The 23,738-nt window shown below is 36.4% G+C and overlaps 3 protein-coding genes across 3 annotated transcripts; all 3 read right to left on the bottom strand.

Annotated features, from left to right (window-relative positions):
• Positions 1-1,087: 1,087 nt before the first annotated feature.
• LOC134853991 (uncharacterized) lies at positions 1,088-13,458 on the bottom strand. Its single transcript, XM_063870040.1, has 7 exons — positions 13,194-13,458; positions 11,371-11,568; positions 6,188-6,653; positions 4,125-4,288; positions 3,506-3,785; positions 2,857-3,162; positions 1,088-2,641 (listed from the first exon to the last, which is right to left on the bottom strand). Exons 1-7 carry the CDS (start codon positions 13,344-13,346, stop codon positions 1,929-1,931), a joined length of 2,280 nt encoding a protein of 759 aa, XP_063726110.1. The 5' UTR covers positions 13,347-13,458; the 3' UTR covers positions 1,088-1,928.
• Positions 13,459-19,934: 6,476 nt separating this feature from the next.
• LOC134854877 (uncharacterized) lies at positions 19,935-20,603 on the bottom strand. Its single transcript, XM_063871236.1, has one exon. It carries the CDS (start codon positions 20,601-20,603, stop codon positions 19,935-19,937), a length of 669 nt encoding a protein of 222 aa, XP_063727306.1.
• Positions 20,604-21,355: 752 nt separating this feature from the next.
• Positions 21,356-23,661, bottom strand: LOC134853993 (alpha-aminoadipic semialdehyde dehydrogenase-like). Its single transcript, XM_063870045.1, has one exon. The coding sequence runs from the start codon at positions 23,615-23,617 to the stop codon at positions 21,980-21,982; it is 1,638 nt and encodes a 545-aa protein (XP_063726115.1). The 5' UTR covers positions 23,618-23,661; the 3' UTR covers positions 21,356-21,979.
• Positions 23,662-23,738: the final 77 nt, after the last annotated feature.

The raw sequence follows: 23,738 nt of genomic DNA on the forward strand, positions 1-23,738 counted from the left end.
GCAGGTAATAATTTGAATGGTAATGAACTAAAGTCAGTCACACTAACTTCGTATGTGATAAACTGGAATGCAAATTACGTATAATTAATGCATTTCGACAATCTCGCAAAGTTGTTTGAGCTGGAAAACTTCTGAAATAGAATGTTAATTTCTTACTCTTTTACAAAACAAATAGCTTCAACTGTAGCTTCAAATTAAAATAGTGTAACTTCAAATTAAAAAAGCATCGACTGTGTTACCTTAATTCTAATGAAATGTCAACGCAATTGGGATTATACTGCTTATGTAGCCTAGCGATTGAAAGTGCCATCAAAATTGCATATTTATTTGCAACTTAGACAACCCAAGAAAATTAAACTTGAGTTTTTACATCGTCTAAAAAGGGACCTTTAGCTCTATAAAAAAAACCATAGAAAAAACTCTTAGGCCGCCCATTTAAAGTACTAAAACACAGATTTGAGTGAAACCTGTGAAAAATTGTTTACGGCAAAAGGCAATCCGCATGCAAAACATTTGCTATCGCAAAATTGAAGAGTTCTAAGTTTTTCTGTTGACATGACTACCTAATTTAACACACAAATTGATCTATACCACACTAGTAGTGGCAGTTGCATCTAAATTTCAAAGTAAAAGCAGAGCACTTTTGGAACTTAATTCTTCTAGTCATTTTATGTTATTGAAAAATAACCCGCGAGAACAAAATTGAGCGGACTCGTCTAACTTTCGAGAAAATTTTTGATTCTCGTTCCCACTCGCGACTCATCTGGCTTTTTCTCGGACTATCGCAACGAAGCGAAAAATGCACATACTGTAGTACGAGCTTCACAAACACCTAATCGAGTTTAGTTGAAAAAAACTACTCGTAGAAACCCGCGTTTGTGTGTATTATCACTTTATTTGTCAGAATTTTGACATTAAGCAGTTGTTTACTGGGAAGAAACAGTTCCCGATGACAAAACATTTCCTTTCGCAAAACAAACAAATTAAAATACTATTAATAAAAAACTATGATGAAGATACTTAAGTTTGCTAAAAAGTTCATGCTCTGCTCAGAAAAAAAAATGTATATAAGACTTCAACTCATTGATGAGGTTTGAAATAGAAAATCTAATTTTCAACAATCGATTCATTGTCATTATCATCACTTTACAATTATGTATTACGTTTTAATTTTGCTTCTGAAGTTCGAATACCATTTTGAAATTTCATGGTTAAACGAATAAGATGACAGAACAATAAAAATACTTTAGAATATTTCCGTTATTTGCAATATTTCCAACTTGAGGTCGGTTTGAGTGAGAACTATGTTTAGGTAACCACTACACAAAAACCATGAAAAAATTACAAATTTTTCATAAACTAGATGATCCATTAATGCCTTGTTTCTTCGCAAGACAAAACAGTATGCTATGCCATCATTATAGAGAAATTTTAAACACTCATTCTGACAATAGTATTCTGAGCTATTTAGTTTGTTTTTCTTTCACATTTAATGTCACAATTGAATCAAAGTTTCTAGTTTAGTTCTTTTTTTCATTTGAAGTCGTCGGAGTTCTTCTCAACAGTCATAACGTGATTCACACTGATTTTTTATTAAATGTACAAACTTGATACTTTTCTTTGATTCGCTGGATTGGGTTGACGTGGTTGAAGTTACTGTTCAGTGACTAGTACGAGGAAGTTCATTTGGACACAGTTAACATATAGATTGAGATAGAAGTTACACAGAGGATAGATTGAACTCACTTCGTTCACTTTATACGATTAACATACCTGGATTATAGTTCATTTAAGGTTCGTAATGGCTTCTTCGACGAATTTTGCACAGCATTTTAGTTTACAATTTGCTCGGAAATGCTGTTATTGTTCTTGTTTTTACGAAGTACAGACTATCATACAGTTGTTTTCAAAGGGTGTACAGGCGGCTATCAAGAAGCGTACTCAAAGGCCCTCATAATATCTGCAATTGAGAACTGGTTACCGTGCGAGTAATAGAGATCGAAGTTATAATAAGGCACTGACATCTGAGGCGACAATGTCACTCTAGCTACTGTCGCATCCATTATGTTACTTTCTGTTAGTTGCCGAAATGACTGGCACTGTTCTGGACTCCACCGACGTGTTGTCGAGTTCGGATGGAGCCCATTCATGGATCCGTTACATCTCAAAACTGGAATATTTTTTATGGCTTCCGCACTCTGCTCTGGTATTTTAAATACCTCGTTACACCTCGCGATTATTTCTCCGCCGTAATCAACGTCTTGTATCTTTACAAACTTATTTTTCTCCAAAAGTTGATGCCCTGGTTTAACTGTGACACGCCTTACTTCGCCTCTGATTTTTGACACAAAATATTGACCCGGGAACACCACAGGCTGACCTGTGTTTGGGTCGCTATCGATGCCCTTTTTACCGGCACTTGTTATAAACGAGTTCAATAAAGTTTTCAGCTGTTCTCTGAACTTGTTCGTAGTCTGATTGATCGGAATGAAATTGAAGAAGGTCGGCAGCACTACGTATGAAATTAGAATCTTGACGTTGGAGCCTGTTTTGATGTCGAGCTTTGATGATATTGAGGTCATGTTTCTGGGGGATCCTCCGTCCAACTGATCTGGAGTCCGGTTGGCAGAATTATTTCTACCTATTCAACAAAAACATTTTGAAAGCAAAAAAAGACCAAAGTTTTCACAACTAATCGCAGACAAACAAAAAAAATCCCTTTAAACGACGTGCCTAACTCAAATAAGCGCCCAATGAAGTGCCACATTTTAGTCAGTAGTTCCAAAATTACAGACTGAGAGCGAAACCTGTGTATCACGTGTTCTCAATTTCCAAAAACAATTAATTTATGCGCACCTGCGGCTTGATTCTGATGATGGCTATAGTTAGTGTTGAAACTGTAATTGGAGTTGATATTCTGACTGTAACTGTTGTTCGGGTGGTTCCCGTGCGTAGCGAAATTTGCCTGAGGATTGTTGCGATGACCAGCCGGGTGGTGGTTATTTTGGACAACAGTTAGCTGCTGGTTGAAGGACTTTATTTGGTGGGGTTGTTGGGAGTAAACGGGGGGAGGGTGGTGCACAACTGCAGATACACTGTCCCCAAGTTCAAAGGCCTCCATTAGGTTGGCAAGTGCTTCGTCGTCAGTCGGGCTGGGAGGACCTAAAACAGCCAAAACGATGAATCGTCGATACTCAAAAAAGCAAAAGTCCAAAAGATCATAGAAACTTAGTCGGACACTTTAAACTCAAAATTATGTAGGACTAATTAGAAAGTTTGTGAAGCAAATTGTAGATCTCGCTTTAGTTTGAAACGAAGACAATTATGCCAGAGACCAAATATTTTTTTTTTCAGTTTTACATTTCCTGTAAAAACATTCGAAACAAAAAAATTTAGTTCTTCATCCTTACAAAGTTTCAGTTGTAAGTAAAGATCGTTTTAAACACGATCAAGTATAGTATCACATTAGCAATAAAGACTTAAGCAATGGATAGCAAAAGCGAACCTTCATCGAAATGTGAGAACTGTTCGTCGGCTGTGTTCATAAGCCACTCCTCAACCACACTGTTAGTCCCACTATTGGACTCATCCCCCACAGCCACAGTCACATTAGGCACTGGAGGAACAGCTCCTGCTGCTCCTACAACATAAGTGGCCGCATCCGCTGCTCCCCCCTGAGAAGGGTTTGTGTTGATGGTATTTTTGGGACCCCAAGCGGGTGGTGCTTTGACAGTGCCTCCGGGGGGACTCTTGGGGTTGATGGGTCCTGAGCCTGCTTCTTCTGCCTGCAAAACACTACTTTTCAAAAAATGAATATGAAATTAAATTCGGAAATAAGGCTGAGCCGATAGACACAGAGATTCAGGGGAAAAAAAGGTTTGTAGTTCATACATAGAGTTCAAACGAGACTCAAACTTTTTTCTTTGAGACAAAATATTCTATGCTGACTATAAACTATGACCTTTTATGGCCTAGTTAAAAACTTCGAAAAATGCAAAAAAAACGGTGCCACAATGAGTAGTCCGCTCAGGAACAATTTCTCAAATTCACAGTTCCCTTGCAATCCATTAGAACATCAGTTACTTTTTAGTTAGTTAATTGAGAACTGTGATTGCGCTACTAGCCTGTTTGAGTAACCCCGGTTCGTAGTAGTAGTCGATCAGATCTCTGCCCTTGTACTTGACCTTGACCACAGTGGACACACACTTGGAGTTGTGGGCCATGACCTTCACGTGGAACAGGGCAGGCAAGTTCAGTCCATCCGGAAACGGCAGATCCGTCGGGGCTCCTGTACATTAAGAGTCACAGTGCATTAAGAAAAGAGACCTTTTTGCACAAATAAGGATTATTTTGTTCTTTTAACTTTTCCAAAATATTTAACCTTGTAAAAATTACTTCCAAACAATAAAATATTTTTTTTTTACAGAGGCAAGGCTTCGCTCCGCAAACACTACCGAGAACACGACAAAAAGCAGCTCTTAAAGTTCAATAAGAAAAACCTCGAATTAGTCTTAAAAAATCGGCGAGCTCTGAGATTCGAACCTGCAAGATAGAGATTAGGAGTCTCGCACACTAACCACAGACACTTAAACGTCTGCGAACATAAGCCACAAGTAAAGCATAGAACAGTTGCTATACAATTTACAATGCTGCAGTGAAATTTCCAAATAAGTGAACACTTTAAATGAACAATTTGAGTCAAGTTGGAAAAAAAGGAATGTTCGTGAAAATACATACAATACGCTGATCGCTAGTGTCAAAAGGTTGAAATATCTCTGTAATATCAAATTTTTTCCGAGGAAAAAAATAATTTCTTAGAATTACTTTATCTTATCGTCTGCAATTCGGCAGAAGCGAAGCTGAAATGCGCGCAAACACAAGCGAGAAAACAGCACAAGGTAGCTCTAAAATACGATGAAAGGAAAAAAGTAAAACGAATGAAATTTTTCTACTTGCCGCAATCAAAATATTAGAATACATACGCATTAACCAGCAAAAAAAAACGCCAAAAAAATAGAAAAGAAGAAAGAAAAGGCGAAAACGAGTCTTGAAACAAAAATTTTCTGAGCCGGGACCAAACTAACGGCCTAAAGATAAAATTCCCTTACGTCCTCCCACCTTCTCGTGTACATATTTAAACCCTAGTCAGCCACTAACAAAGCGGGTATCGGACATGCTATTATATATCAAACATGTATTATACAGCAAAATTGAACTATTTAAATCAACACTTTTATTTTCGATTTGGGAAAGGAAAAAGTAGACTCGTAGTATAACACTGAGCTAAACAGCTCGCTTGATCAATACCAACAAATGATCAGTTATACTAGCGTGTAACGCGCCTCCGGTGCTACGCATTTTCAACAACTCATAAAAACCGCATATATTGAAAATAAGATCTGCGACCTTTTAGTGTACCCTGACAGCACAATTACAGGTTTCGTTGTTTCAAATTTTGCACAGTTTTTTATTCAAGTTTTTTTAATTCCAATTTTGAAAAACCATGAAAATTCTTTGTGCAGTTCTTTGAAAAAATTTAAAATGAGCTAAGAAACGTAACATTTCGGAAGCATAAAACAAAGAGCAGTCGCATTTGAACACAAGATTTGCAACTCCTGAGAATACTGTCACAAAACCCAACTACAGGGTAAGGAATTTCACATTGAGAAACTTTTCAAACTTAAGTTTTCTCCAAATATAACTTCAAAATCCAAAAAAAATTAATATCTCGGAAACTTTACAAAATTGAGCAGTCATATTTGGAGCGAGATTCGCAACCCCTGATTGTACTTTGAAAGCCTCCAACTAAAGGGTTAAAAAATTTGAAAAAAAAATTAAATTTAAGCTTTCTGAAACTTTTTTTTGGAATAATAAAAAAACGTCCTATCTCAAATCAAAACTACAAAGATTTGAGCAAACTTATTTAGAGGCAAGACTCGCAACCCCCGAGGGAACTCTGAAAACCCCCAACTACAGGTTAGGAATTTCAAATTAAAAAAGAAAAAGAGTTTTAATTTAAGTTTTTTTGAAAAAAATACAAAATACGTCATATCTCAAAAACTTCAACAATTTGAGCAGTCTTAATTTGAGGCAAAATCCGCAACTCCTGGGAGTAACTTGAACATTTTGTGGCAATGTAAGTTTCAACCGCACAGGCAGGATAACTTTCAGACATTCAATTGTTTACCTGCGATCTCGAACAGCCTGGCAAGAGGTCGGCAGAATCCAATTGCATAAGAGGGCAGTCCCCACACCTCTTGGATAGGGTAGGCATTTATGTATCCCCAGTCAATCAGATACACATCACAAATCTGGTTGGTTATCGACACCACAAATCCTCGCGAAACCCCTTCAGAACGATCGTTCACACATACAAATGTATTTTGTGTAATTCTCGCTTGTCTGATTGATTTGTTCGAGTTCTGCTGTTGTATCTGACTATCAAAGTTGAGTTGTAGTTGTTTCTTTAGCTTTTGAAAAGACTGTTTTAATTCCTGGTTGTTCTCGATTCCAAGAAAGAGGTTGGGCGAGGATATTTCTGTTACGTATATGCTACAACTGGAACCGATTTTATCCAGGGAAGAAACAAGAGCGTCCTGTCGACAGGACTCTGGGAACAGGTTGCTGTACTTGTTCAAGCATCCCTGATATGCCTGAAAAAAAAAACTATAGTACATCAAAAATTCAGTGCTAATAGCTGAAAGCAAAAAATTGCATTTGACACTTCGCAATTTGGCTTAGAATGATAGGCGAAGGACGCCTGATAGGGCTTTGATCTTATGGGTCATTCAAATTTTGCCGTCGTACGGATATTTGATACTTTCGTTGATACTATGATTACCAGCAAACGAAAGGCAAATCAAAAATTTAAAAAAATTACGTCGTTTTTTTTCGCTTACATTTTTCCGCTTACAAAAAACAGGTCCTGGTCGGATTTGAACCATTTAACTTTGTCTTTTTAGGTAGATGTGTTAGCTCTTCGCCACATGCGCGAATGAAAGTCTGACTTTTGATTTCAGATGATCCAAAGGTAAATGATTCAAGTGATTCTGTTAGAGTAATTGTTAGCCCGAAAAAAGCCTATATTCCGGTTTGATAAGGCTTGCTTATCGCAAGCGTAATTATTAAAAAAGATTGAGCAAAAATAGGACGCGATATTCCGCAAAATTCGCGATACAGGCAAAAATAAGCAAAATAACGAATTTGGCCAAATTTGAAACAATTTGTCAAGAACTCACAATAAATCGAAGTTCATCATGATCAAGAAGATTTAAATATTTCTATGCAAGTAGTACAGCAATTCAATAATTCATTCATTCTTAAAAAAAAATTTCACACATAGGCGAAGCAGAGCTTTGCATAATTTGCGAAGCACAAATTTTATGAAAAATTATTTAGTTCAATCCCGGAAAAAGTCGCATGTCTACTTTTCTATATATCGGCTGAAAATTATTTCAAAACAACTTTCGTTCAGCAAATTCATTCAGACTTCCTTCAAATACTAAAACTTGCCTGCAATGTAATAAATCTGCTGAGAAGACAATCGAGAAAAGCAATTGTAAATAGAAGAAATGATGAAAAACCGAAAAACGGATGAAAACAGTAAATAAGAGAAACATATAAATCCATGACTAAAAATGTTTTGATTTCAGATCAGGGCGAAAAAATAGCTAACCTGTCCAAAACATAAACAAGGTTCAATAAATTTTTTTTTAGAAAATTTAGTTGAACAAAAACCGTTGAAAACAAACAAATGGACGATTTTATATAAAATTAGGATATTAGGATAAAACTAAAAAAGAAGAAGAACTAGGATATAGAGTTAGAGAAATACAAACACTGTTTCACAAAAAATAGCCGAAAAGATTCAAAATTGGCATCTCAAAGCAATAAATTGTTCTCCAAACGTTGAATAAAAAGTATCAAACAGTTTGGATTTTTTATTTGAAAGTATTTTTGTCTTCTAATCTTTAGCTTATCCAATGAAAAAGCTACCGGCTTTGACATATGAGACTAGAAAGCTACTAAACAACTATCAAAAGCATGCAGTCGTTTACAAAAAAAATAATCAGAAAAGTCGACCGAAAAAAAAACTAATTATCAAAGACTTAACAGCCTCAAAAACTTTATGACTCTTCAAAAACGGAAGAAACAATTTCGAAAATTTTGTTCATCTAAAGAAAAGTTCAAGTTATTTAAAATTATGTGTAATTTTTAAACGTCACTCGCCATTTTGTGAGCCGTTCTCTCTAAAACGGAATAAAACTTTTCGGCAGCAATACTATTGTAAAAAAAGTTACAGAAAAAAGAAACAAAAATTAATTACACAAGATTTTTTATCTGGGAGTTTTTGTACTTTTTTCGGGCTATTTGGACTTACGTTAGCAGAGAACGTTACTTGCCTTCGTTTTTGCAAATGAATTTGTATTAAACTTAGCAATCAAACATCAAACGGCGAAAAAGCAAATTGGAGTGTGATCAAACTTTAAATCTTCTACAAAAAAACTATGTCTTCATTTTATTCAACGAAATTTCAAAATATTTTGTACTCAGCCGAAATTTTAAAAACGCTATAAGAAATTGTTGACAAAAAAATTTTGAGCAATTAAATTTTAAAATCTTGCAACACGAACTACCTGAATTTTTCAAAAAAAAAACAATCACTTTTTCCCTTTGACGCAAAACAAGTTAACGACAGGAAAATTGTTGTCCTACCTGCCCGATGTGGCAAGTAAGCAGAAAACACGCAGGCAAACAAAAGTACGACAATTCGATTTTTCCCTCAAAAAAGTTGTCAATTTTATTCAAAACGTGAAAAAAAACAAGGTCTGGCCGTGACTCAAACCCCCGACCTTCCGTTACATAGGCAATCGCGTTTCCTCTAGGCCAAGTGCAAACGAGCCTGGAAGTTGAAAATGTTTTACACACAGGCAAAGCTAAGCTTCGCAAACACTTGCAAGAACACGACCAAAAAGCAGCTCTATCAAGTGAAATGAGAAAAAGTAGAAATAAGCCTCGAATTAGCAAAAACTGGGCTACGCGTCGGATTCGAATCTGTGACTTAGCAAAATTTGAGTCTCACGCAATAACCACTCAGCCACGGGAGCTTCACATCCTAAAGAACTAGCTACCAAAAATGCAGCGAAATATTATATTTAATTGCCAATTCGATGCAAAAGTAGCACTAAATACAAAAGACACAATTTTGCATGTAATAAATTGGAAAGCATAAAGCAAAATTATGTATAAATAATTCATTTCAAAAGTTGCGAAAAATTCTCAAATCAAACTTTTTATCATAATACTGCTGTTTGAAACATAACTTTTTTCGGTTCATTTGATGAATTTAAAACGCATCAGCTGTGTTAACTTTTTACTAACCAAATGTCAAAGCACATTAGATTTTATACTGCTACCGCAGCCTTCCAATTCAAAAGTGCCACCCAAAGTAGCACTTTTATTTGCCACTTATGTTGAAAAAGAAGAAAGTTCGTACTAATATACTTTCCTTCGCGAGTGTAATGATAATGCAAGAAATAAAAGCAACCAAGATTTGAGAGAAAAGTTGTAAAAGGGCCCGATTACAAGACTTGTTTTTTTTCAAAATCTTCAACTTTTAAATTCCGAAGAAAACAATAGTTGGCCTTGAAGCTCTTAGAATTTGTAGAAAAATTTATGCTGGATTTTGCTATTAATCCAATTTGAAAAACTGGATCAATACGTAAACCTTTTAATTCGCTGGGAAATCTGATAAATAATTTCCATTATCGAAATCAGAAGTCGATCAAGTTTTTCGTTTTGGTGACCTTTGCAATTTTGCCGTACGAAAGTGGAGTTTGCCTTCCTTTTAACAATGGAAATGCTCTGAACTTTAAAAGAAACCGCAAGTCAGAGAGCTCAAAAATCAAAATTGAGCGTACAACAACTTTAAGACTTTTTCCTCAAAAAAAAAACAGAAAAAATCAGCAAGACTTATATAAGAGTGCACACTACGTTAATTTCTAAGTTATCCCAATTTGAGAAAACTGCATCAATAAGTAAAATCTTAAACAAATTCTACGACTTTTCCTGAAAAAAAAACACAAAAAAAATCATCGTGACCTATATGAGAATCTGAGCTAAGTTCATTGACTCTTTTTGTCGAAAACAGGAGTCAATTTCATGCGTCTGGAGTGCAAAAGATAACTTGTTTTTCCCGAAACAAAACTTTTCCGGAAATTTTTGTAACCCCACGCACGATAGGCTTTCCTACATAGGCTTTCAACCGCTCGAAAAAATTAACCCTGTGCCATAGTTCATACACGCGCTGTGAAGATCGTAACAACAAAATATTGGCTAGAAGCTACCTATGTGATCAATAATTGTATTGAATGTGGAACTGATTAGCACTCGTCGGCGGAACTCATAAGACTTTTTTATTAGCCCCAGCCCAGAGGAGGCTGATAACACTGGGGCCCCTCTAACCGTGATCAAAGCGAGATTCGAAACCACGACCTTTGTTTCAAAGGCTGCTCATCTTACCAACTCAGCCACGGTTTCTCCTGATAAAGAATTTTATTGCTCCGCAAAAAATCATGAAAAAAAGAAAAACGTATAATAAAATCTATCGGTTACAAAAATTGAAATTCAGTGGTAGCAGATAAGGCATTTTATTGAAAAAAAAACTAATCTATAGAACAGATATCGCATAAGGCGCACTCCATAGACAAGCAAAAATGGCAAAAAAAAGGACTTTTAAGAAGCAACAAAATACAAAAAGAGGTAGAAAAGATTTGAAAAAGAAGAATTCACTACTCACAGGATTTGAACCCCCATTTCCAGTCCAATGCCTTAACAAATGTCCAATACCGCCAACCTGTCTTTCTCGTTATCTGTTATATGGCTTTCATGTGTCCCAAATCGATATACCAAAATTAAATGAAAATCAAAACATGAAAGCAACTTGAAACTATAATTGAAATGCATTGCATCAGTTAGCAAATGCTAAGAACATTTTTGAATTAAAGTTTATTGTCAACTTTTTAATGCTCTTTTTCTTTAAAAAATTAGTAATTTACAAAAAAAACTAGATATTAACCTGTCTAGATATCTGCAGTGTTTTGTGACAGTAAATGATTTAGGCACCATCAATGTGAATATTACTTTTAAAAAACTGATTCGTACCTGTTAAATTTGCGACTTAAAATTACCGGTAGATTCGAATATAACACCACAGTTTGATTGTGTAAAAAATTACATTAGAATGTATAACTGTAGCTAATAACTTTTTTACTTGTACTAGTTACAAATTACTTGTTCACCGCGAAAAAAGAGGAGCACAAGCAATCATCCTCGTCGTCATTACTTATTTCAAACTTGAGCTAAACTTGCCTTTGATATGTCGATGAGTGTGGATTCGGGCGTGTCCTCCTCCGCCAAACCACTGTCCTGTTGCCAGTCACTGCTTTCTTTCATCACTTTCTCCCCCCTCCTTCCCACCACACCCACTCCCAGTCCATCCGGTCTCTTCTTGATGGTCGCAACTGGAGAGGAGGACGAGGGGTCCACATTACCCCACACATTCTTGACCTGCAAATAGTTCTAAGCTCTAAACTGCGTGAACTAAACTCAAAACTGATCGGAAAATATTTAATTATTTTTCTGACAAATTCACGAAGTGGGAAGGAACAATGGCGCCTGTTTTTCCCGAACTTTGACTACATTAAAGAACACTCATAGATGTCAGGTGTTGTATCAGATTGTAGCCCTCAGATATTGTATCAGATGTCAGGTGTTGTATCAGATTGAAGTCGAAGTTGTCGCAGAGTCGAAAAAAAACTATGGAAAAAAAAACTCTTTTTTTTTTGTTTTCAGACTACTTATTTTTGAGACAGCTATAATTTTTTGAGAAATTCTCAGCTGTATGTTTTGATATTTTTCCGATGTTTTTATGGTTTTAGCTGCACGCCACCACTTGCGATACAACCTAAACATAATATGACAACTAACAATTGTAGCCCTTTGAGACAAAAGCTGCCAAAAAAAGTTTGGAAATGCCAAAAAAAAGCTAGATTTACCAAAAAATTTCATATCTTTGCCTTGAATAAAATTCCCTTTTTAACAAAACACGGCAAATAAGACAATTGACACTTACATCGAAACAAAGCGATACGAAAGCATACAACTTTTAAGCAGATATGCGTGAGCAAACAAGTGCTTTCATAAAAAACGTTCAAATTTTTTTTACCTTATAGCTGAAAAAGACACTCGCGCAAGAAAATTTTTTCGCTCATCCAATGATGCAATATGATGCCACCACGCCGACTAAAAATAAACCGAAAAAAAATAAACGTTTAAGCCGAGAGAACAAAGAAAGAAAAACAAAGAAAAAACTGAATTATACCGAACCGGAGTTGGTAAGTTTAAACCCAACATAAATAACAAATATTGAATAGAACGGGTATTTGAAATGCAAACAATCAAAATATGTATTCTGTTTTTCAAAAATGCCGATTTGAGAAAATGATTCAGTGATGTTGAAAAGTTTCCAGAAAAAAAAACTTAAATTCCATACTGAAAAATCGTCTCAAGCCGGTGTGTTACCTCTAACGCGAGACGCGCTGGATGATTGATTGATTTTGAAATTATTATGAAATCATGAAGCAAGATGATAACTCTGAAAAATTGTGAACAAATTATTACGGGAATTAAAAAAGTCTGGTATCCGGTAGCAATAACCTTGCTTTTCACAAGGGTAATTCTTAAATTCTTGCGGTCAGAAAATTTTTTGCTACTTGCACCGCAACCAGCTATCCTTGTTCAACTTAATGACTTGTCATCGAAAACCTAATTGTCGATAACTTGAAAATGCCAGTATTGACAAGCTAAGCTTTTACTTGTTTTAAATACGCAGATATTAGCAAGACATTTCAAAATTTCTTCAGCTCAGGCAAAATTTTCTAGCTTTCTTAATTCCAGATAAAACCTCCTAATCAAACTTTTCAGACACTCACGAATGTTTCTGCTTGCAAATCATTTTTTCCGGTTCATACAATTCGCATACTTGGCGCCTGAATTTCTGATAAATTTGAGAGTTTACCCTACCCGTCTGGTATCGTCACTAAGTACCAAGAAGAGGATATTTAGGAGGGGAAGGGGTTGGCAACAAGAATTGGGATAGTGGGCGATTCCCTTGAACATGCTATTTGTTCTACCTGCTGGAAGGATCCGTTAGCTGCTGGGAAACTCTGTCCTCCGGCTGCGACCGTGTTCCACGCTTTCGACGGATGGGGTCTTTGGGCCGAAGCATTTCTATTTGGCCTCTGATTGACAGTAGATGGAGTCAGTGGTTGATTGTAGCTTTGCATGCTTGTCGTTCTTTTTGGCCGTACAGCACATTATACTTGGTGGCACATCTATCTTAAACTCTAGCCTAATTAGCCGTGCAATGAAGATTGCAAGCTAGCCATTCAATTGTGTAACTCTGAAATAAAAACGTAAAAATGAATCGTAATTTTTGACTCCGCCGAAGACAGGGGAGAATGTATACCAGTTCCTGCCGAAAACAAACGTTTTCTCATTGATAGGTTTTCTTTATAAAAATAAGTTTAAATTGTTTAAAAATATATATAAAAGTTGTTAGCATCTTTAGCAATTTAAGCTTTTCTGAAGTCTGTTTTTTAGCAGTTTTTTTGCCAACTTTTTAAACTTTTATCTATTTATAACAAAGAAAGCTAAATCAATTTTTTCGGGCAAGTCTATTTGCAACAAAATTTTGTAATTTAGTCGCGAAGACTGAGTTGTTTGCTTTTTCAATGAAACTCTTGATTTTTTCAGTGGGCAATTTGATTTTTTTAATTGTTCCGACTTTCGATACGAAAGTAACGGAATATTTGTGCTCGTGGTGGGTTTTTTTTTCTTCAGACAAATTTCGACTTTTTAACTAGCCATTTTTGACGGAAATTTTTTATATCATTCGAAAGCCATTGTTGTCCTGAGCTTAAATTTGAAAAGATATTTCACCTGTGATCTTTTTTCGTAAAGTTATGAGGGTTTAAAGATTGCCATTTTGACCAATTTGGGACAATTAACGCACGATATAATTCGCGCTATTAACGCGTAAGCGGAAATTTGATCCTTCTTATAAATCATTCCAAATTGGTTGAACGAAGCTTATTTGCCATTATTGATTTGTTACAAGGAACGAAATCTAACTTTTTGTACTTTATATGGCGTGTGGGGGGATGATTTTCATAAAAAATTTCAAATTTTAGAAAAAAAATTAAATGAAAAAAAAATTTCATTTTATTTTTTTTTCATTAAATTTTTTATGTTTTTACTACTGCTCCATAAACCTTATAAGACAGTCGGAACATTCAGGGCTTCGCCCTGATACGAGCAGTCTTGTTTGATTTTGGACCCAATAATTTTAACTCAAATAAAAATTTAAATCAAAATTCAAATTTGTTTTTAACTAGCGATCCAATGTAATTTCAACTAGCAATCCAATGCAGAATGTTCTGCATTAAAATGATTATCGCAAGTCATTAAAATATATACAAGAAAATCATTTGAAATTGCTCACTCAAATAAAAATCTTTGTTTTTTCGAAAAACAAAATACTTTTTTCGAAAAACAAAAGCATGAATTATCTCCAAAACGGCAAGTGTCAGTTGTCGATTTTTGAAGCTATAAAAATATTCAGCGGATTCAACAGCAGAACCTGGTAACACAAGAAAAAATGATTAAAGTTTTGTTTCGAAATTGAAAACAGCACCGGGTGGATTTTCTAAATAATAAATTAGGCTTTATAAATCAAGCCAAATCAACCATAGAGAAGATCATATTGTATAGATACACTCAGGGGCGGATTTAGGGGGGGCGGGCGGACGCCCCCCCCCCCCCTTCTCAGGGATTCGTCCCCCTGCCGACCCAAAGGGTCCCCCCTTTGATACTTTTTCAGAAATCCATTTTTGGCCGACCGACACTAAAATTTTTCAAAAGGCGCCTTATATATACTATATAGTATATATGGGCGCCAATATATACTAACTTTGAGGGGGAGCTAGCGAAACAAAATTTCCATAGCTTTAAGTTTGAAGCTGGAGTATCATACACTTGAATTCAAAAATAGAAGAAAGAAACAAAAAACGCCCAATGGCTGCGTTTGAAAAAAGTATATACCTTCAGTATTTTGTTTTGTTATGTAATTTACACTCTTGGATAAATTGATTAATTCTTCTAAGTCTCATTACACAGAAGCAACGCTTAGCTTCACACCACATGGAAAACAGTAAAATTCACCAGTAGAAATTAAGCTAATAGGGTTTCTAATGAAGAAAAAAAATAGTCCAAACTTCATTGGTACCCCAGCAAACATTGGTATCAAACTTCACTTAAGAAGCCGTCAAGGCGCAATATTAGTCCTTCTTTTGTGGCGAAATAACAATCAGAGTTGAAGAACTGGATACTGTCCACTCCTTTTATTTCAACAGATCTGAAATGGTTTTGTCCAACTTTCTGATATCTTTCTGAGTCGTACGCCTGATATGCAAACTCACATTCATTTTCCATAATAGAATAGACTATGGCAACAACGTTGCGATTAACAGTCTCAAAAGAAGCTCGACTGTTCGTCAGAATTCGAATTTTTGATTGACCAAAACCATCCAGCGTAACAATATCTCTTTTCAAATGATCTTTTGTGACATGTTGAACATAAAACAGGAGAAGCTTCGACACAAAAGGAATTATATTCAAATTGGTAGAAGAAACAAAAACGTATTCTGGAAGACCAAAAGTTGATTCTCGATATGTACAGTCGGAAAATTTCCAATGATGCGTATAGTCTGGATATTTCATTTCATTAAAATAGTGATGAAATTCTCCATCGTTGTAATAAAACCCCATTAAATTCGAAACGTGTATTTCCCATCGATCTGTTACTTCGACGTTTGCATTGTCAGTCCTGAGAGCACGAAATCCATGTTGATCATTTTGAAACACAATCCCACCAAAACAGGAGAACATTTGAAAAAATTGCTTATCAACATTTGGAACCCGTTTACAAGTGTTGCGGCCTTGTTTATCAAAGAGATCAAATGTAACCTCGCTATCACCGTCACTGAAATGCGCAACGCATAAATGCGAATCAGAAGCAGCCAACGATATTTTTTTGGTTTCTATATGAAGCAATGTATCTGCAGAAGTCAGGAATTTTGCTATGAGTTCGCTCAATAGCTCCGAAAACTTCTGCTGTGAAATGGTCAATAGCTACTCGAATTGATTTCTTCAGATTTTGCCTAGGAGCAATGAACAAGCTACTGGTATCTCCTGAAAAAGCAGGAAGCAGACATAACTCGTGATGCTTTTGATCATCCAGACAACCTTTAGTGAATTGTTTCACCAAACATCCATCAGAAAGACCTAATAAATCTCTCATTTTGCTTTGCTTTGACTCCATTGAATCTCGGACACCTTCAATATTTTTGAAAACTTCGATAGCCTTGGTTTCGGCAGTCATCGCAGACTCTGAAACTTCATTGATCTCTTGATCAAGCTCGTCTAGAGTTTCGCGGAAAATTTGAAGCACCTGCTCTTTAATGGCATGATCTCCCGACAGATCCGAACGAAGTCTCGTCATTTGTTCCGAAACCAGTTTAGCATCATCTAAGTTTTTCACAGTTGCTTTGTATTCTTTGTCAACTTTACTAATAGCCTCGTGAATATCTCGTTTTATCTCATTCGCTCGCTGTTCCAATAACATGACAGAGTGTTTTTCGATAGCATGTTGAGGCAAGCAGATGTTACAAACAAGCCGATCGCAATCTTTGCAAAAACAATTGCAATATACTAAATGCTGTTCACAGACAACTGCTTTCATTTGTTTATAGTCCAAAACTTCGTGTTTTCTTCTTGTATGTGATGTGATACACACTTCACACAAGAACGAGCTCACATTTTTTTCCGATAAAACCGACTTCAATTCACATGTCGAGCACTGATACTTTAGTTTCACGTCTTCGATAGGCATAGTGCATTTTTCGCAGTTAGTTGAATCCTTGCTTGTGCTCGAGCAGGATTGAGTTTGATCACAATCCATGGCAACGTCGCAAATCAAAATAAGTTTAATCACGCATCATCTGAAAATCAAATAATTTGGATGTGAACTAGAGACATATCCCATTTGAACCTTAACCAGAGTTGAGTTGCACACAGGCGAAGCAGATTTTCACGCCACTTGCACATCATCAAAACACGGAGCAGAAGTTGCACTTCGAATACATAAGCAAGAAAGCCACAGATAGAACTAGTAGTTCTATTAAAGCTGGAGTTTTCGTGTTCTTTCACAAATTACTAGATTTTGAGCTCCAAAAAAATCAATATAGCAAAAATCTATTTGAAATTCGGCGAAGTCCCATTTGTGCCAAGGTTCATTTGTACCAAAATTAAAAATCGGTCCCATTTGTACCAAAAATATTCAACTCGATTCCTGATTGGTCGAATTGTGAGCCAACTAATTATAAAATTAATTTTCTACTGTTCAAATAGAAGAAAACTAAACAGCAGAATAGTGACCACCGCACTCACGCCAACGTGTTGCGAGCTTGCCAACAGAGCGTACGACTCCACATACAAAATTAGAGCCGGTAATACCTTAGCAAAAACCCTTTAGGTCGAAATTTTTTTAAAAAAATTATCAAGTCCACCACACCCTCAAACAAAGAAACAAACAAACAAACACACACACTCAAGCTTTATTCACGGTTCAAATGAAACAATATGCGGCCACTATGCCGATATAATTATTGTGCAGTATTTCTATCGCGTAGCTCTATGTATAAGGAATCGGTCAAATAACAAGATAGGGCGATCAAGGACTATTATTATATGTTACTAACTCATAACGAATATTATAGCGACAATGAGAGCGCGCATACTAAATCGTCACATACACGTCACTGGTATGACCTGAAGGTCAACGTCTATTGTGTAGCCTTCAAGGCCGAACATAAATGATACTGCACAAAGATAACTTAGTAACGCATTTATAAATAGTATATAACTAGAAAGGCCATTATAAATAATATATAACGGATAAAAAGATATATATAATCCGGACGGATAACAATAATATTGGCCGAAACTGAAAAAAGAATGAAAATAGAAAAAAACAAAGTCGAAAAAAAAAATTTACTAAAAAATTTACTACTTAAAAGTTATTAAGTCACCTTCAACCCTCACCCTCAACACACAGCAGATCGTGCAACGAAAAAATATTTGGCAACTAAGCCATTGTAATATAGGCCAAAATATATCGAATCGAAAAAAAGACAAGAAAAACAAAAAATCAAACATTTTTAAGACTAATAAGAAGTTATTAAGTCCCTTTCGCCCTCAAAGGACAGACACGCAGACACAAACTTTTTTCGTGCATCAAAAGGCGCAATATGCGGCCATTAAACCGAAATAATATAGGCTGAAAAAAATTGGGCCGAATGAAGTTTTTAAGCGAAACAAAAAAAGGAAATGCAAAAAAGGCAGAGTAAAATTACAAATTCCTGGAGTAAACCAAAACACTACAAGCAACTTTAAAGAAAATTGCGTGCAGCAAAACAATACGCTAAGATATGGCGACTAAGCCGACAAAACATACGCAGACAATTAATAGGCCGAAAATTTCATTTCAAACAAATTATTTCCCGTTCGATAAAAAAACAGGTCTTCATCAGGCTCTAACCCAGGACTTTTGCCGCCCCAGGCGTACTCGTTACTCCAATTAAGTGTGCCGGAAGAGCTAAAAAATATGAATTCATAACGAACCAAGGTAGATGAGTCCAGTGAACAAAGTTATTTTCAGGAAAAAATGTAGTTCTCAATTGCAGTACCCTTGCTTATTGCAAGAAAAAGAACATTCTTTTGCCATCGAACAACTCGTCATGAGGCTACTAAAACGACATGATATAACCCGAAACTTTCCAAACTGAAAACAGTAGAAAAAGAAACAAAACGGAACATAGCCAACAGCAGTTAAAAAGAATCAATAACGCAATGAAACAGAAAATTTGACGTGTTTTTAGAAAACAGAGCCAACAAACAGTTTGAAAAAAGCCAATGAACCCAAGTTTCAGAAAAAAACGACTTACTGTTGAAAAAATCTCAACTTTCGAATTTGAAAGAACAAAATAGATGCCCTTAAAGCTTAGAACTTCTAGAATGATTTATGAGTGCCAATTATGATGAAACTAACCCAAACTGAGAAAACTGGATTAACAGGTAATTTTGTAATTACGCTGGAAAATCCTTAAATAAAATTCCAATTGCGAAACTAGAAGTCGATCGCGTTTTCGCGGTATTTACATCTTTGATGTTCGATTGTGGAGTTTGCCTTCCTTCTAACAAAAGAAATGAACAGAACTCATAAGTCAAACCGCGACAAAGTAAACTTAAGCCTGAATAAATTGTAAGACGTTTACTGAAAACACTATCAGCGTCGAATGTAAGAGCCTGAATTATGTTCATCGACTCTTAAAAACTTCAATATTTGAAGTAAGAAATATAGACTTGGAAAATACAGATTTAGAGATGACTACCAATTTGAGTCTTCCTGTGAACAAAATTATTTACAAGAGAAAAAGTCGTGTACCTGATTGCAACACCGTTGCTTGAAATATGTTGACTGCAATGAACAGTTAAAAAAAGCAGCATACCAAGCAAACTTTTACTTGAATGAACCCCCTAAACTTGTCTGACTCAAAGCGATAATTTTAGAAAATATTTGAAAATTGTTTCTAGCTTCGCCAGTCTTCGTCTTTCAAATATAAAACTTTACAAATTAGTACGTCCCTGATTTAACTACAACTACTAATCAATAACACATTTTTAAATTTCAAAACAACTTCAAAAGCTCATCATCAAATTTTTTCTCTTCATGATAGCACAACATGCTTCTATATTTATTCCGGAGCATATCTGTCTATTTCCTTTAGATCCTCGTTCAATTCTTTCAAGAAATTCGATTCTTGAATTTTGTCCCAGATATTGAACAATTTTTCGTGCATGATCAGTTTAAACCAGGGCGTGAACACTTTCCGCTCTTTTTTCACCCAATGAGACAATTCTTCTTTTCCCACCCATTTTGTATCCTGAACTTCATTTTTGTTCACGTTATCAAGGTCAATAGTCTTCTTTGCAAACAGAAGATAATCAATTTCATGTTCCATAAATTCATCAGGGAATGTTTTCACACTGTTCCCAGCCTGATAATGGACGCGCCCTCTAGCGGCGAAATCTTTCACCGACAGAAATGCAGTCGCAACTCCGAGTTCGTAGTTAAGACGACGAATAGCTGCTACCTTCACTCCTTCCCAGCCATTTTTCTCGTGCTCGATTTCAAATAACGGGTGGCTGCAACAAGCATTACTCCATAAATTAGGGTACGTAATTTTAGAACCCGCTCTTTGCTGTAGCAGCATTTTTGTGCCTTCATTGTTGAAAAGAAAAACACTAAACGCTCTATGGAGCATTCGTTTCTGTTCGATGTTCGTTTTGAGGTGGCAATTCTTCTTCGTCTCTGATCCTATAATGTTGTCGTCTCGATCAACCAGAATACATCGTTCCTCCATCAGTTTGATTTGCGTCTCGTCAAGTTTCGAGCAGTCTACTGCAGTATTGCCTATCCTCACAAGGTTGTTAAAGGTCAATCGAACGATTCTTCCATTTCAAGAAATTAGCAAACCACACTTCCGAAAATAACCTCTTTGAAAAAATAAAAAGTAATCAAGAAAAAATGATGTTTTGTCAACCAATTCCCCAAAACGCCTTCGAGTATCAATTACTTCTATTTTCACATTTTCCTTAGAATCAAATAATTGTATAGAGGGGCAGATCTAGGAATTTGACATTTGGAAAGGTGATCTTAAAAATATTGATCCTCGGAAAACATTTAAGAAAAAAGTATAAAAAGCAATTTCTGATTACAGTATACAACTACACCCCCTCCCTTCCCCCTCCATAATCCCTCCCTCCCCCGCACAACGCTAGCTAAATTCGAACGCCAATTGACTTTTAAAAACCTTGCCTGTCATAATATTGCGTTTATTCTTAGATTTAGAATTGGAATTCAAATTGCAGAGTGGTGATATGATCTTTGAGAGCAGCAATTGCTTTGGAAGGCCTCTTGTACTTCGTGTTAGCATACTACAAGTACATGACAAATATTTGAAATCCCAATCTCTTCAAAACATCGCGGTTTTTCAAACATCTCAACCGCAATCTAAACACATCTGAAATAGGTCAAGATAATTGATAGCAAGGAACTAACTAGTTCACTTCAACATGATGAATCATAAGCTATTCTTTTATATTCAAAAATGAGTTCATATTAGCCTAAATTGGTTTTAGACAATCAAAATACATTCTCAGTATATTTTTTCGAAATCACCATCAGAATCGGTATACATTTATCAGAACATTTCGCCCCTACTAAAGCTAAAATCTTCATTTAATTGAAGGGAACAAATCCTAACAGTTCAACCTAAATCGCACCGCGACCATTTCATCTAATTGCATCCAGCATTAAATTTATCCCAAACAGTACACAGAGGCGAAGCTGCACCGGTCATATACAAGCAAAAAATGGACAAAAAGCTCGAAATTATCAAATAGATTCCTTGAATAAGACTTTGGAGACCACGAATTTTCAAGCCCCGCATCCGTTTCCATAGGCAAATGTTAACAGCGCCAAAAAACAGCTAACTGGCTACCACCCACTTATGCTTGAAATACAGATAGCGAAATATGGGCTTTAAGTCCGCATATATAGCTCTTGTTAATTAAAATTGCAAAAAGTAACTGTACAAAGAAACTGTGCAACAAAAAGTTGAAAAAAGTAGCCTCGTAATATAAAACAAGCTCCGCTTGCGTAATGATAAGATGGGTACTAATCATTTGTTTTGAAATATTTTGAAAATTAACCACGTTTCTGATTCAGTTAACAGTTTCATTCAAATTTGATCCCCTGTGCTAATGGAAGTTCTTTGCTGTAATTAATAGTGCACGTTGAGCGCCTCATGTATTGCTTCCAAGCATCGCTTCCCGACTCACGTCCACCTCCCGTGTGTTTTTCACCGCCAAATGCTCCCCCGATTTCGGCCCCGCTGGTGGGTATATTCACATTTGCCAACCCGCAATCAGAACCCGCGGGTCCCAACCACCTAAAGATCCGATTTGGGTCTTTCGTGAACAAACTACTAGACAACCCTTGATCGACCTCGTTATTCCAAGCCACTGCTTCTTCAAAACTCATACATTTCATCACATACAAAATCGGCACAAACGTTTCGGTCAAAACCAGTGAATTGTTATGGTCCAACCCGGTAACTATAGCCGGTTCAACAAAATTACCATCAAAACCAACATCCGCTTTTGTTCCGCCGCAAACAACCTTCCCGCCGGCCTTTTTAATATTCTCAATTGTCAACAAAAATAGCTCAAAAGCAGCCTTATTATGCAGGGGTCCACACAAAACTCCGGTTTCCAGGGGATTTCCAATTTTAACCTGCTTGTACGCTTTAGTTAGCCTCTCCAAGACTTGGTCATACACTTTTTCGTGAACTATTAGGCGTCTTGTTGTGGTGCATCGTTGACCTGTTGTTCCGACAGCCGAAAAAAGAGTACTTCGTACCGCCATTTCAAGGTCTGCGTCTTCCATAACAATGATAGCGTTGTTGCCGCCCAGTTCCAAAAGCGACTTTCCGAATCGTTTTTGGACCGCGATGCCCACTTTGCTTCCCGCTGCGCAACTTCCCGTGAACGAAACCAATTTCACTCTGTTGTCGTTCACGATCGATTCCCCGACGTCTAGACCTCCTTGTGCAATACTACAAACTGCTGGATTAACATCGTGTTTTTTAAGAACTTCTCGCATGATTCTATTCACGGCGATAGTACACAAAGGAGTCGAAGGCGCACCTTTCCATAAAAGGGAATTGCCACATACCAAAGCTAACGACGAATTCCATCCGAAAGGAGCAACAGGAAAATTGAATGCAGTGATAACCCCCACTAATCCTAGTGGGTTGTATTGTTCGATTAAAGCATGACCAGGTCGCTCCGAGGGAAAGACTTGACCTCCGAACATTCTAGAAAGCCCCACAGCAAAGTCACATATGTCTACAAATTCTTGCACTTCGCCAATTCCTTCGGGCAAAATTTTGCCCATTTCTAGGGCAACCAGACTGCCAAGTGGTATCAAATTATCTCTCACTGCATTTCCTATTTCCCGAACAATTTCACCCCTTTTAGGTCCCGGAATTTCTCGCCATGTTAGATATGCTTCCGACGCTTTGGCGATCGCAGTTTCCGTATCGTTTGCAGATGCCTGCGCAACTCTGGCAATGACTCGTCCTGTTGTCGGATCCACTGAATCAATAACTGATCCATTGCCATTTTGCTCAGTTTCGTGACATAGGCCAGGATTTATTTCAGAAAGACCAAGTTGCTTTAGGAACGAGAAATTAGAATCGTTAACTAAAAGTTCCGAAGATTTTGAGGAGAGTAATCGAGAACCATTGTAGCTGAAGGTATTTTTGATAGGAATCGTGACCAGTTTGGAACAAATACAAGAAGCTCTGATCATACTGGAGTCAAGTGAAAATAAATATTGCACAAAAATCAAAACAATATCTGAAAAAAAAAACGAAAAAAAAATTGTATTTAATAAAAACAAACGCTCGGTGCATGTTCAATTCAGCCTATCC

The sequence above is a fragment of the Symsagittifera roscoffensis genome, chromosome 9 (genome assembly GCF_963678635.1).
Source record: "Symsagittifera roscoffensis chromosome 9, txSymRosc1.1, whole genome shotgun sequence".
Lineage (NCBI taxonomy): Eukaryota > Metazoa > Xenacoelomorpha > Acoela > Convolutidae > Symsagittifera > Symsagittifera roscoffensis.